The sequence below is a fragment of the Rutidosis leptorrhynchoides genome, chromosome 8, assembly GCF_046630445.1.
Source record: "Rutidosis leptorrhynchoides isolate AG116_Rl617_1_P2 chromosome 8, CSIRO_AGI_Rlap_v1, whole genome shotgun sequence".
NCBI classification, from domain to species: domain Eukaryota; kingdom Viridiplantae; phylum Streptophyta; class Magnoliopsida; order Asterales; family Asteraceae; genus Rutidosis; species Rutidosis leptorrhynchoides.
The window spans coordinates 169,985,411-170,000,122 of record NC_092340.1 but is presented as its reverse complement, the minus strand read 5'-3'; the positions used below and the strand labels follow the sequence as shown (position 1 = coordinate 170,000,122).

Genomic DNA, 14,712 nt, shown 5'->3' with positions numbered 1-14,712 from the left:
GTGTGTGGACCATACCTTGACAAGTTTGTCATTGTTTTCATTGATGACATACTTATTTACTCAAAGAATGACCAAGAACACGGTGAACATTTGAGAAAGGTGTTAGAAGTATTGAGGAAGGAAGAATTGTACGCTAAGTTTTCAAAGTGTGCATTTTGGTTGGAAGAAGTTCAATTCCTCGGTCACATAGTGAACAAAGAAGGTATTAAGGTGGATCCGGCAAAGATAGAAACTGTTGAAAAGTGGGAAACCCCGAAAACTCCGAAACACATACGCCAGTTTTTAGGACTAGCTGGTTACTACAGAAGGTTCATCCAAGACTTTTCCAGAATAGCAAAACCCTTGACTGCATTAACGCATAAAGGGAAGAAATTTGAATGGAATGATGAACAAGAGAAAGCGTTTCAGTTATTGAAGAAAAAGCTAACTACGGCACCTATATTGTCATTGCCTGAAGGGAATGATGATTTTGTGATTTATTGTGATGCATCAAAGCAAGGTCTCGGTTGTGTATTAATGCAACGAACGAAGGTGATTGCTTATGCGTCTAGACAATTGAAGATTCACGAACAAAATTATACGACGCATGATTTGGAATTAGGCGCGGTTGTTTTTGCATTAAAGACTTGGAGGCACTACTTATATGGGGTCAAAAGTATTATATATACCGACCACAAAAGTCTTCAACACATATTTAATCAGAAACAACTGAATATGAGGCAGCGTAGGTGGATTGAATTATTGAATGATTACGACTTTGAGATTCGTTACCACCCGGGGAAGGCAAATGTGGTAGCCGATGCCTTGAGCAGGAAGGACAGAGAACCCATTCGAGTAAAATCTATGAATATAATGATTCATAATAACATTACTACTCAAATAAAGGAGGCGCAACAAGGAGTTTTAAAAGAGGGAAATTTAAAGGATGAAATACCCAAAGGATCGGAGAAGCATCTTAATATTCGGGAAGACGGAACCCGGTATAGGGCTGAAAGGATTTGGGTACCAAAATTTGGAGATATGAGAGAAATGGTACTTAGAGAAGCTCATAAAACCAGATACTCAATACATCCTGGAACGGGGAAGATGTACAAGGATCTCAAGAAACATTTTTGGTGGCCGGGTATGAAAGCCGATGTTGCTAAATACGTAGGAGAATGTTTGACGTGTTCTAAGGTCAAAGCTGAGCATCAGAAACCATCAGGTCTACTTCAACAACCCGAAATCCCGGAATGGAAATGGGAAAACATTACCATGGATTTCATCACTAAATTGCCAAGGACTGCAAGTGGTTTTGATACTATTTGGGTAATAGTTGACCGTCTCACCAAATCAGCACACTTCTTGCCAATAAGAGAAGATGACAAGATGGAGAAGTTAGCACGACTGTATTTGAAGGAAGTCATCTCCAGACATGGAATACCAATCTCTATTATCTCTGATAGGGATGGCAGATTTATTTCAAGATTCTGGCAGACATTACAGCAAGCATTAGGAACTCGTCTAGACATGAGTACTGCCTATCATCCACAAACTGATGGGCAGAGCGAAAGGACGATACAAACGCTTGAAGACATGCTACGAGCATGTGTTATTGATTTCGGAAACAGTTGGGATCGACATCTACCGTTAGCAGAATTTTCCTACAACAACAGCTACCATTCAAGCATTGAGATGGCGCCGTTTGAAGCACTTTATGGTAGAAAGTGCAGGTCTCCGATTTGTTGGAGTGAAGTGGGGGATAGACAGATTACGGGTCCGGAGATTATACAAGAAACTACTGAGAAGATCATCCAAATTCAACAACGGTTGAAAACCGCCCAAAGTCGACAAAAGAGCTACGCTGACATTAAAAGAAAAGATATAGAATTTGAAATTGGAGAGATGGTCATGCTTAAAGTTGCACCTTGGAAAGGCGTTGTTCGATTTGGTAAACGAGGGAAATTAAATCCAAGGTATATTGGACCATTCAAGATTATTGATCGTATCGGACCAGTAGCTTACCGACTAGAGTTACCTCAACAACTCGCGGCTGTACATAACACTTTCCACGTCTCGAATTTAAAGAAATGTTTTGCTAAAGAAGATCTCACTATTCCGTTAGATGAAATCCAAATCAACGAAAAACTTCAATTCATCGAAGAACCCGTCGAAATAATGGATCGTGAGCTTAAAAGACTTAAGCAAAACAAGATACCAATTGTTAAGGTTCGATGGAATGCTCGTAGAGGACCCGAGTTCACCTGGGAGCGTGAAGATCAGATGAAGAAGAAATACCCGCATCTATTTCCAGAAGATTCGTCAACACCTTCAACAGCTTAAAATTTCGGGACGAAATTTATTTAACGGGTAGGTACTGTAGTGACCCGAACTTTTCCATGTTTATATATATTAATTGAGATTGATATTTACTTGATTAAATGTTTCCAACATGTTAAGCAATCAAACTTGTTAAGACTTGATTAATTGAAATAGGTCTCATATAGACAATTGACCACCCAAGTTGACCGGTGATTCACGAACGTTAAAACTTGTAAAAAAAAAACTATATGATGACATATATATGGTTATATATATAGTTAACATAATATTATGATAAGTAAACATATCATTAATTATATTAACAATGAACTACATATGTAAAAACAAGACTACTAACTTAATGATTTTGAAACGAGACATATATGTAACGTTTATCGTTGTAACGACATTTAATGTATATATATCATATTAAGAGATATTCGTACATCATAATATCATGATAATATAATAATTTAAAATCTCTTTTGATATTATAAACATTGGGTTAACAACATTTAACAAGATCGTTAACCTAAAGGTTTCAAAACAACACTTACATGTAACGACTAACGATGACTTAACGACTCAGTTAAAATGTATATACATGTAGTGTTTTAATATGTATTTATACACTTTTGAAAGACTTCAATACACTTATCAAAATACTTCTACTTAACAAAAATGCTTACAATTACATTCTCGTTCAGTTTCATCAACAATTCTACTCGTATGCACCCGTATTCGTACTCGTACAATACACAGCTTTTAGATGTATGTACTATTGGTATATACACTCCAATGATCAGCTCTTAGCAGCCCATGTGAGTCACCTAACACATGTGGGAACCATCATTTGGCAACTAGCATGAAATATCTCATAAGATTACAAAAAATATGAGTAATCATTCATGACTTATTTACATGAAAACAAAATTACATATCCTTTATATCTAATCCATACACCAACGACCAAAAACACCTACAAACACTTTCATTCTTCAATTTTCTTCATCTAATTGAACTCTCTCAAGTTCTATCTTCAAGTTCTAAGTGTTCTTCATAAATTCCAAAAGTTCTAGTTTCATAAAATCAAGAATACTTTCAAGTTTGCTAGCTCACTTCCAATCTTGTAAGGTGATCATCCAACCTCAAGAAATCTTTGTTTCTTACAGTAGGTTATCATTCTAATACAAGGTAATAATCATATTCAAACTTTGGTTCAATTTCTATAACTATAACAATCTTATTTCAAGTGATGATCTTACTTGAACTTGTTTTCGTGTCATGATTCTGCTTCAAGAACTTCGAGCCATCCAAGGATCCGTTGAAGCTAGATCCATTTTTCTCTTTTCCAGTAGGTTTATCCAAGGAACTTAAGGTAGTAATGATGTTCATAACATCATTCGATTCATACATATAAAGCTATCTTATTCGAAGGTTTAAACTTGTAATCACTAGAACATAGTTTAGTTAATTCTAAACTTGTTCGCAAACAAAAGTTAATCCTTCTAACTTGACTTTTAAAATTAACTAAACACATTTTCTATATCTATATGATATGCTAACTTAATGATTTAAAACCTGGAAACACGAAAAACACCGTAAAACCGGATTTACGCCGTCATAGTAACACCGCGGGCTGTTTTGGGTTAGTTAATTAAAAACTATGATAAACTTTGATTTAAAAGTTGTTATTCTGAGAAAATGATTTTTATTATGAACATGAAACTATATCCAAAAATTATGGTTAAACTCAAAGTGGAAGTATGTTTTCTAAAATGGTCATCTAGACGTCGTTCTTTCGACTGAAATGACTACCTTTACAAAAACGACTTGTAACTTATTTTTCCGACTAGAAACCTATACTTTTTTGGTTTAGATTCATAAAATAGAGTTCAATATGAAACCATAGCAATTTGATTCACTCAAAACGGATTTAAAATGAAGAAGTTATGGGTAAAACAAGATTGGATAATTTTTCTCATTTTAGCTACGTGAAAATTGGTAACAAATCTATTCCAACCATAACTTAATCAACTTGTATTATATATTATGTAATCTTGAGATACCATAGACACGTATACAATGTTTCGACCTATCATGTCGACACATCTATATATATTTCGGAACAACCATAGACACTCTATATGTGAATGTTGGAGTTAGCTATACAGGGTTGAGGTTGATTCGAAAATATATATAGTTTGAGTTGTAATCAATACTGAGATACGTATACACTGGGTCGTGGATTGATTCAAGATAATATTTATCGATTTATTTCTGTACATCTAACTGTGGACAACTAGTTGTAGGTTACTAACGAGGACAGCTGACTTAATAAACTTAAAACATCAAAATATATTAAAAGTGTTGTAAATATATTTTGAACATACTTTGATATATATGTATATATTGTTATAGGTTCGTGAATCAACCAGTGGCCAAGTCTTACTTCCCGACGAAGTAAAAATCTGTGAAAGTGAGTTATAGTCCCACTTTTAAAATCTAATATTTTTGGGATGAGAATACATGCAGGTTTTATAAATGATTTACAAAATAGACACAAGTACGTGAAACTACATTCTATGGTTGAATTATCGAAATCGAATATGCCCCTTTTTATTAAGTCTGGTAATCTAAGAATTAGGGAACAGAAACCCTAATTGACGCGAATCCTAAAGATAGATCTATTGGGCCTAACAAACCCCATCCAAAGTACCGGATGCTTTAGTACTTCGAAATTTATATCATATCCGAAGGGTGTCCCGGAATGATGGGGATATTCTTATATATGCATCTTGTTAATGTCGGTTACCAGGTGTTCACCATATGAATGATTTTTATCTCTATGTATGGGATGTGTATTGAAATATGAAATCTTGTGGTCTATTGTAACGATTTGATATATATAGGTTAAACCTATAACTCACCAACATTATTGTTGACGTTTAAAGCATGTTTATTCTCAGGTGAATATTAAGAGCTTCCGCTGTTGCATATTAAAATAAGGACAAGATTTGGAGTCCATGTTTGTATGATATTGTGTAAAAACTGCATTCAAGAAACTGATTTCGATGTAACATATTTGTATTGTAAACCATTATGTAATGGTCGTGTGTAAACAGGATATTTTAGATTATCATTATTTGATAATCTACGTAAAGCTTTTTAAACCTTTATTTATGAAATAAAGGTTATGGTTTGTTTTAAAAATGAATGCAGTCTTTGAAAAACGTCTCATATAGAGGTCAAAACCTCGCAACGAAATCAATTAATATGGAACGTTTTTAATCAATAAGAACGGGACATTTCATATAGTCCCATTTTTAAACTCTAAAAATATTTTGGGATGAGAATACATGCATTTTATGTTTTACGCCATGGACACAAGTACTTAAAATATATTCTACGTTGAGTTGTACCACCTTGCATATCTTCCCTAATAGCTTGGTAACTAATATTTACATGTTGTAAGAACATGTAAGCGCGAATCCTATTGATAGATCTATCGGGTTTGACAACCCCAACCGGGCTAGTCGCTCTAGTATCGTAAACGGTTGCATAGTACTTCATTTTTACTACACTTGGTACAGTGTAGTGAGATTTCATAATAAATGGAATATGCTACATTTATGGTTAAGTATGGTTACCGAAGCGCTCAACAACTTATAGAATACTTTTATACACTTGCGTGTGTACATATATTTTATAACTATGAAATCTTTTGGTCTATATTTATATCGATGATAAACCTATATATCTCACCAACCTTTGTGTTGACTGTTTACGCATGTTTATTCTCAGGTCCTTAAGAAAGTCTTCCGCTGTTGCATTATCTGAGCAAGCTGTGCATGGAGTCTCATACTTTTGTTTAAATAAAATGTTGCATTCAATAAAACCTTTGTCATGTATTATATTTGACTGTTATGTCAAGTGTGTAGTATTTGAAAACCGATGTATTATAGGGATTATTCCTTAAATAATCGCCTAATTGTTTAAAACATGCATTATGTATAATAATTGTGTGCTTTTTATGAAACAAATGCAATATTTTTCTAAAACGTATCATATAGAGGTCAAATACCTCGCTATGGGACCAATGAATAACGTACTGCATTTATAGTAATATGGACGGGTCGTTTCACTATATGCAGTAATGCTTGAGTTAACTATACAGGGTTGAGGTTCATTCCAAAATAATATATATACTTTGAGTTGTGATCTAGCCCGAGACTTGTATACACTGGGTCGTAGATTGGTTCGAGATAATATATATTGATTTATTTCTGTACTACTAACTGTGGATAATTAATTGTGAACTACAACGTTGGACTGTAAACTTAACAAACTTAAATCGTTAAAACATAATAAAATATGGTATGAATATATTTCGATCATACTTTGATATATATGTATATATTTTTTATAGGTTCTTGAATCGACTCGTGGCCAAGTCTTATTTTCCCGACGAAGGAAAAATTTGTGAAAGTGAGTTATAGTCCCACTTTTAAAATCTAATATTTTTTAGATGAGAATACATGCAGTTTTATAAATATTTTACAAAATACACACAAGTACTTGAAACTATATTCTATGATTGAATCATTATACCGGATATCACCCTTTCAGCTTGGTAGCCTAAGAATTTGGAAACAGACCCCCAAATTGACGCGAATCCTGAAGATAGATCTATGGGCCTAACGAACCCCATCCATGTTATGGATGCTTTAGTACTTCGATTTTATATACAGATGAGTGTACCTATATATTGGGGATATTCTAGATGCATTTGTTAATGTCAGTTACCAGGTGTTCATCATATGAATAATTTTTATGCAGATTGCATGTTGTTTATGAGAAATGGAAATATGAAATCTTGTGGTCTATTATTACGATTTGATAAATATATAGGTTAAACCTATAACTCACCAACATTTTTGTTGACTTTTTAAGCATGTTTATTCTCAGGTGATTATTAAGAGCTTCCGTTGTTGCATGCTAAATAAAGACAAGATTGGAGTCTGCATGCCTGTATAATATTGTTTAAAAACTGCATTCGAAGACTTAAGTTGATGTGTAATATTATTGTAAACCATTATGTAATGGTCGTATGATAACGCTATATTTTAGATTATCATTATTTGATAATCGTCGTAATGTTTTTAAAACCTTTAACGATAAAATAAAGGTTATGGTTGTTTTAAAAATCGAATGCTGTCTTTAAAAAACGTTTCATATAGAGGTCAAAACCTCGCAACGAAATCAATTAATATGAAACGTTTATAATCATTATGAACGGGACATTTCAGTTTAACCCCCAAACACCATGCTCAAAGTGTCGTTTGGAATTTAAACTAATGTGGTCGAAACTTATATTTTGTACGAAACTCGTAATTCGGCCATATGTGGGCCCGGTATCGTAAAACTTTTTTTATTATTGGAACGTGTTAGTTTTACTTGTTATAATGTGTTGTGAAAAGTGTTTCGTCTAAAAGCGTCGGGAAGTGGAAGATCTTTAAACGAAAAATGGCATAACCGGACAGAAGCTGCCAGGCAGCCTGCGCGCCGCGCACAGGCTGGGCTGCGCGCCGTGCACCCAGTCTGGGCAATGCAGTTTTGAAAAAAAAAATTTGTGTGGTATGTTTTCGGTTGGATAACGGATTGAGTTGTTACAAATAGTTGTTACACCCGCTTTCTTCTTACTCTCGGTGACGTAAAGCAAGTCTAAATTTGCTACTTTTGTGCAACGAAGAGTAAAAACCTCACACACCCCTAAAACATAGCATAACGATTGGAACAACCAAATCTTATCACTTCGATAAGGATCGCCGAAAAATGTACAAACACCCACTATATTCTTTATTTCTATATATATAAAAGGGTTAAAGCCATAAATAGGTCATATATTTTCATTTTTGTCTCAATGTAGGCTATATACCTCAAAAAATACCAATGTAGGCTATATACTTTCATAAAGTGTACTAATATGAACGAACAAAACTTATTAACCGGATAAACTACTAAATGATGACGTGGCATCCTACGTGGAGAATGACGTTGGTGATACATCATAACAAAACTGAAAGTATATAGCCTACATTGAAACAAAATTGAAAGTATATAACCTACAAAGGAACAAAACTGAAAGTATATGACCTATTTGTGACCATATAAAATGCAAAAAAAATGTTAAATAATTAACTTTACCGGTTCAGCAGGTAACTTGTAAAATTTGTGTACATCGATACAACTTTTAAGAGTATATAACCTATATTGATTTTTTTTGGAGTATATAGCCTATATTGGGACAAAAATGAAAATATATGACATATTTATGACTTTAACCCTATATAAAACTACAAGTGGATCTGTAGTCTTCAAACATATGCGAACAACCGGTCAACATAATCATTCCCAGCCGTCAGTCACCATCTAAATGTAGTCTTAGTATACCTTACAGGATGCTTAATTTGTATATTTCAATTTTGATTTTAATTGAAAAAAATTAAACCCACTGACCAATGACAATAAACTTGAATGATGGCTATATGTTTGAAAATCAACATATATATACATCATCCTCAACTCTTCTCTCCCTTCTATTTCATTTTTTTCTTATATCCTACCTATTTTGTGTAAAGTATCTAATGGTTCTCATAGTTATATTTCTTATAATATCGTTAATCGACCCTGGAATTTCACAGTCGAACCCTGATGACATCATCAACACATCTTTTAGATCATATTGTGGTCGTAATGCACCATCCAGTGTATCGAGTTTTATCAATAATCGAAATTCTACCCTTAATCAACTCAGAAGTCAACTTTCGAGCAATGGTACATTTTACGCTAGAGCACAGAGCTTAAGTGACGGAGACTCGGTATTTGGAGACGCGCAATGCAGACAGTATCTCACCACCGCACAGTGTTTGTCATGTTTTGATTTAGGAGTACCTGATCTCATTCGATGCACAACCGGCAATGGGGCCCATGCCTACTCATATAACTGTTTTGTCAGGTATGCTTTCTTAATTTACCATAATTAACATGATTAATTGATGCAAGGATTACATTGTTTAGTAAAACAGCAATTTATACCACATGCTAAAGTATGACACAATTAACTTTTGCATTGTAAACGGAGCTAAAAACAATACTCTGTGTACTTAAGTTTCCAATCCCCCTTTTTTCACAATTAAGTAAATACGTAAATGGATAAGGTTTTCTTATTCAAGCAACCCAGAGAAGTGGAGTAATTCTTTTAACATGTGTACGTAAACGGATAAGGTTTCCTAACCCTTTTTCTTGAGCGCACTTATGTCGATAGTGCGTTGGGGCCCTGATATGCTTGTAGCAAGAGTTCTAAAGGTTCGAATCTTGTGGTGGCTAGGAAAGAATTGGAAACAACAATGAATAATTCTGTTGAGATGCGTATATTAGAATATGAGGTTAGATTACCCGTCCTACCGGGTAACTAGAACAGGAGAAATCTTACAACTATTTACAACTTATGCCGATAGTGAGATTCTAGCACGAGACCTCTTATAAGAATATCAGCTCAAACCACTAAGTTTTCTTGGGACTTGTCTTCAATTCCATGAATTTGTTATGCTTATCGTCAATAGTCTATCCCAAACTAACCTCTAATACCTCCAAAAAGGTGGCTGCATTAGCGACCATATAATCATTTATGCTACAATTTGGTGGGACTGTAACTTTAGATATTATACTTCAACTTGCTATAGGAGGAAAGGACAAATATGACCAGCTAACTATGACCCATATTAATAATTAATTTATTGTGTATACAATACAAATCCAATGCATACACTATACATATATTTTTTTAGCTTATTTCACTTCTCTATATATGATGTGATCATGACAGCAGATTATTTCATGTTCTTTAGATAAAACAAGGATTTTATTAGTGTTTTATTTCTATTTTTGTTGAACTATGACAGCCAACTACTCTCGTGAAGTTTAGGCGTCAAAACGAAGTGGGTAATTTTTGACGAAATGATGCTTGTTTTGGTGCGTCAATTTTGATGGATTTTGGGTGTTAGTTAAAGTTGTGATGGGCAAAAACTACTTTGAGACACAATTAAATTTTGACAAGTAATAGTTAGTATATTATTAATTTATTTTTTTATACTCGACTCCATATCATATTTTTCTACGTACCCAAAACATTACAAAAAAAATTGACACTCATAACACTCACCATAACAACCCTAAAAAATTGGCACTGCCACCAGAGTAAAAATACCCAAAACCTCCGAAAAACACCAAATTTACCTCCATGTTAGAGGTCACGGTACAAGGTGGTCTTATGTATTAAGATTCAATTAAGAAATTAATGACACATAGGTGAATCTATTTTGTAATTAATTAAATTTGTCTTAATGAGTATCTTAAATCCCCATGTGAATCTGATTATTGATCAAATCAAGCTTGGGAAAAGTTGTAACTGTTCTTAATTGTTTGTTGTTAAGGTATGAGAACTATGCAGACTTCTACAATAACCCAGGCACCGTTGCTGATGTGGCAGTCGGTCCACTTGGACTATGTGGGAACCAGTCAGCTTCTCAGTCATCTAGTTTCAACCAAGATGTAGAAAACTTGTTATCCGATATTAGAGTGGCCACTCCAAAAACATCCGACTTTTACGTAGCGGCCACTACAAAAATCTCAAGTGAAAACGCAACGGCCTATGCAGTGTCACAGTGTGTTCAAAATACAAGCCAAACCTTGTGTCAAGACTGCATGACTAGGGCATATAATAGTTTATCTAACTGTCTTCCTAGTACTGATGGAGCGTTTATTGACGTGGAGTGTTTTATGAGGTATTCGGATGCTCCATTTTTCAATATTAACCAGACAACGGATATCACTAATTTTTTAAAAGGTGAAATTTCTTATTCTGACCATAATATTGTTATACCGAAATAGTATTTTTTATATATTCGATAATGGCAGGGCGTTCTAGTAAGGTGCCTGTAATTGGTGCAGCCGTCGGAGGTGTAGGTGTGTTCATCCTCGTCCTTACTTTAACCTTATTATATTGCCGGTGGAAAAGGTCTACGAAAGCTAAAGAAGGTAAATTTAGGGTGCGTTTAATTACTTTATAATTGAATGATTCAGCACTGTATGCTCAACTCGTAGAGAACTTAGCAGGGTTATCATGATGAGGCTCATCTATGAAGATAAAATAATTCAATTTTCAAACACCCTTTCTTATATGCAATATTAGTATATTACATCTATCTAATCTGATGATACTGATGCATTTTGATCTGTGCATGTGATATAAAAGACTCACCAGAATTGAACGCGGTTTACTACAATTATAAAGATCTGCAGTTGGCAACCGATAACTTTAGTAAAGAGAATATGATAGGAAAGGGTGGTTTTGGTGAAGTATACAAGGTAATAAAATTATGAGGAATATTCATTTGAGTCTATAAATTAAGTTGAGATTCAAGGGATCAATGAGAGCGCGACATGTGTTGCGAAAATCACATGTGATTGAAAAAAAATTCAAAAAAAATTTTGCGAAAATTTTTTTTTTTATATTTTTTTTTCGAAATTTTTTTTTAAAAATTTTAATTTTTTATTTTTTTTACAATCACATGTGATTTACCTGCACAATCACATGTGATTGAATTGTATGTGATTGGGTTTACAATCACATGTGATTGACATGCATAATCACATATGATTTTAAAAATAAAAATAGAAAAAAAAAAATTTGAAAAAAATTTCGAAAAAAAAATTTCAAAAAAAAATTTTTCGAAATTTTTTTTTTCAATCACATATGATTTTCGCGCCACATGTCGCGTTCTCATTGGTCCCTTTGTTTTCAAGCAAATTTATGGATGCAAGTGATTACAACTCATAAAATTATATATACTAGCTACATGTATGGATAACTGTACACATGTATAGTGGCAGATTAAGGAATTTTTTTCGATTGGTACAAAATGTTAACATCAAAAATAACAAGAAATTGGTGCCAAAATGTCGACTTTTAACATATAAATACACCAAACGTCGAACTTTAACACATATATACACTGGAAAAAAGTTGGGTCATCGGGCCCTTCCCCTGCACATGTGAATATATATACCAATAAAGAAGTGTAGGTTTCAATATGTAAAACACATAAGTGCGTAGTTAAGTTAAGACCGTTAATAGTTTTGACATGTGATTTTGTTTTTGCATGACTAATAGGTTTTGTATGGTCTGATAGGCGACTCTTGATGATAAGATAGTTGTAGCAGTGAAGAAACTTGAAGTTAGCAATGTTGCAATGAAAAAAGAATTTGAAAATGAAGTCTTGCTTATAAGTAACATTCATCATAGAAATCTTCTTCGTCTTCTAGGATATTCGAGTGAAGTATCCAATCTACTACTTGTCCTGGAATACATGCCCAATGGCAGCCTAGATAGATTTCTATGGGGTAATTTTGATCTTAACTAATTAACAAGACTTCGACAAAATTCGTAACTTGTTAAATAATGAGGCTTATAAGATATAATTATGCTCATTGTAGGTGCCAAAAAAGGTACTCTAAACTGGTACCAGAGATATCAAATTATAATCGGGATAGCAAGAGGTCTCACTCATCTACACAACGAATTCCATGTCAAAATCATTCATAGAGATATTAAATCAAGCAATATTCTACTTGATGATGATTTTCAACCCAAAATAGCCGATTTTGGGCTGGCAAGGTTTCAACCAGAGGATCAAACTCACATTGTCACAAAGTTTTCTGGGACATTGTAAGTTGTATTTACAAAAATTATGCCTTCATTAGTTCCAAATATTACATCAAACCAAACTCTTACGAACTATAAATTGCAACGTCAGGGGTTACACAGCGCCAGAATATATACTTAATGGCCATTTATCAGATAAAGTTGACACTTACAGCTTTGGTATCGTGATTCTGGAAATTGTTAGTGGCCGAAGGTGTACTGACACAAACTTTGATGGACCATCCACCGATTACCTCCTTGAGCATGTGAGATGCAATATTAGTACTTTTGTTTTGTTTATTTATTTATGAATGAATGATCATGAGCTGTTAAACTGTTTTGTTGAATTGTTTAACTGCAGGCATGGAAGTTGTATGAAAATAAAAAACATATGAATCTAATTGATGAAACAATGGATGTGAATGAATATGAAGTTGAACATGTGATGAAGATCATTGAGATTGCTTTGTTATGCACCCAGTCTCCGGTTTCTAACAGACCAACAATGTCTGAAGTCGTTTTGATGCTTCCAAATGGTCAATCGTTCGGGGAAAGAGAGCTAATGAGGCCTACTTTTATTGATCACAACAGAAGGGTACATATCGGCTCTTCCAAGAGTTCGATCGGCAACGTTTCTCAAACGCCAAAGGACTTGGCGGCAAATGAAGAGCTACACTCAAAAAAGCAGATGATGACCAAGTAACTGTAAGGATAAAAAGATGATTGTTTCAAGTATTTGGGAAATTCCATAATTTGCAATGATGACTATGTAAATAAGGTAGAAACTCAATTCAATTCAATTTTGTTTGAAAGACAATATAATTGTTGTACTTGAAAGGAAAAATTATCGTTTTTGATTAAGCTCAATTGGTTAAGCCAAAATGGCTGGTTACATTTTAAATCAATAATTGAGAGTAAACCCTTTGATCGATCTACTGTACACGAATCTCTTAACATTTGGAAATTGTGTGAAGGTTGCTTTTTTTTTCTTCAATTCTAACTCTCCCCCACAAGTTGAATCGTGAAATTTCTCATCTTCAACTTGACACGCTGTTAAAGAGTCTTTCGTTGACTGACTTCAATGCTTGATAGCTCATTTTTCGTGGTAAGTTTTATGACTTGAACTTTTTTTGTTCGTCTGGAATATTTTGTTGAGTTAATATCTTATTTGAATTCCTGAACTGAAAGGTGTTCATCGGTTCAGTTTTCGGTTTGCTTGGTGTATTCGATTTTAATTTTTTTTGAGCAAAACCGAAAACCGAACCGAAACCGAATTAAAAATGAAAATCGAACAGAAACCGAATTCAGTTCAGTTTCGGTTAAAACCGAAAATCATGAAAAAAATTCAAAATCATGGTAGTTTAATTGTGGCGTTAATGACGTCTTAGTTATTTATAACCTAAAACATTGACGTACTATTAAATAATTAAGAATTCGATGATTTATTAATATCTACAATTTAATTGATGTTTACTGTTTCCTTATTAAGAAGATGAACATAACTATTTGAGTAACATAAATATAATGTAGGTCACATAATCGTCATATGAGTGAGAACCTATTTAGATGATTGGATCACAAAATATAATGACACTAAAATATAAATATACAAATAATTGTAGTGACCCGAACTTTTCCATGTTTAT

General features: G+C 33.7%; 1 protein-coding gene across 2 annotated transcripts; it reads left to right on the top strand.

Annotated features, from left to right (window-relative positions):
• Positions 1-8,797: 8,797 nt before the first annotated feature.
• Positions 8,798-13,927, top strand: LOC139861181 (cysteine-rich receptor-like protein kinase 2). 2 transcript variants are annotated; one of them, XM_071849477.1, is made up of 8 exons: positions 8,798-9,319; positions 10,797-11,209; positions 11,281-11,400; positions 11,618-11,730; positions 12,555-12,765; positions 12,859-13,090; positions 13,179-13,332; positions 13,428-13,927. In XM_071849477.1, exons 1-8 carry the CDS (start codon positions 8,823-8,825, stop codon positions 13,767-13,769), a joined length of 2,082 nt encoding a protein of 693 aa, XP_071705578.1. In that variant the 5' UTR covers positions 8,798-8,822; the 3' UTR covers positions 13,770-13,927. The 2 variants fall into 2 exon arrangements, with proteins under 2 accessions (XP_071705578.1, XP_071705579.1); XM_071849478.1 differs by lacking the exon at positions 8,798-9,319 and adding an exon at positions 10,406-10,671.
• The last annotated feature ends 785 nt before the right edge of the window (positions 13,928-14,712 follow it).

What these genes read in the sequence shown, in the direction of transcription:
- LOC139861181 (XM_071849477.1), top strand. Translation starts at nt 8,823, where the DNA reads ATGACAATAAACTTGAATGATGGCTATATGTTTGAAAATCAACATATA. An exon ending in TCATATAACTGTTTTGTCAG is followed by an intron (nt 9,320 to 10,796) that starts GTATGCTTTCTT and finishes TTTGTTGTTAAG; the next exon opens with GTATGAGAACTATGCAGACT. An exon ending in GTCTACGAAAGCTAAAGAAG is followed by an intron (nt 11,401 to 11,617) that starts GTAAATTTAGGG and finishes GTGATATAAAAG; the next exon opens with ACTCACCAGAATTGAACGCG.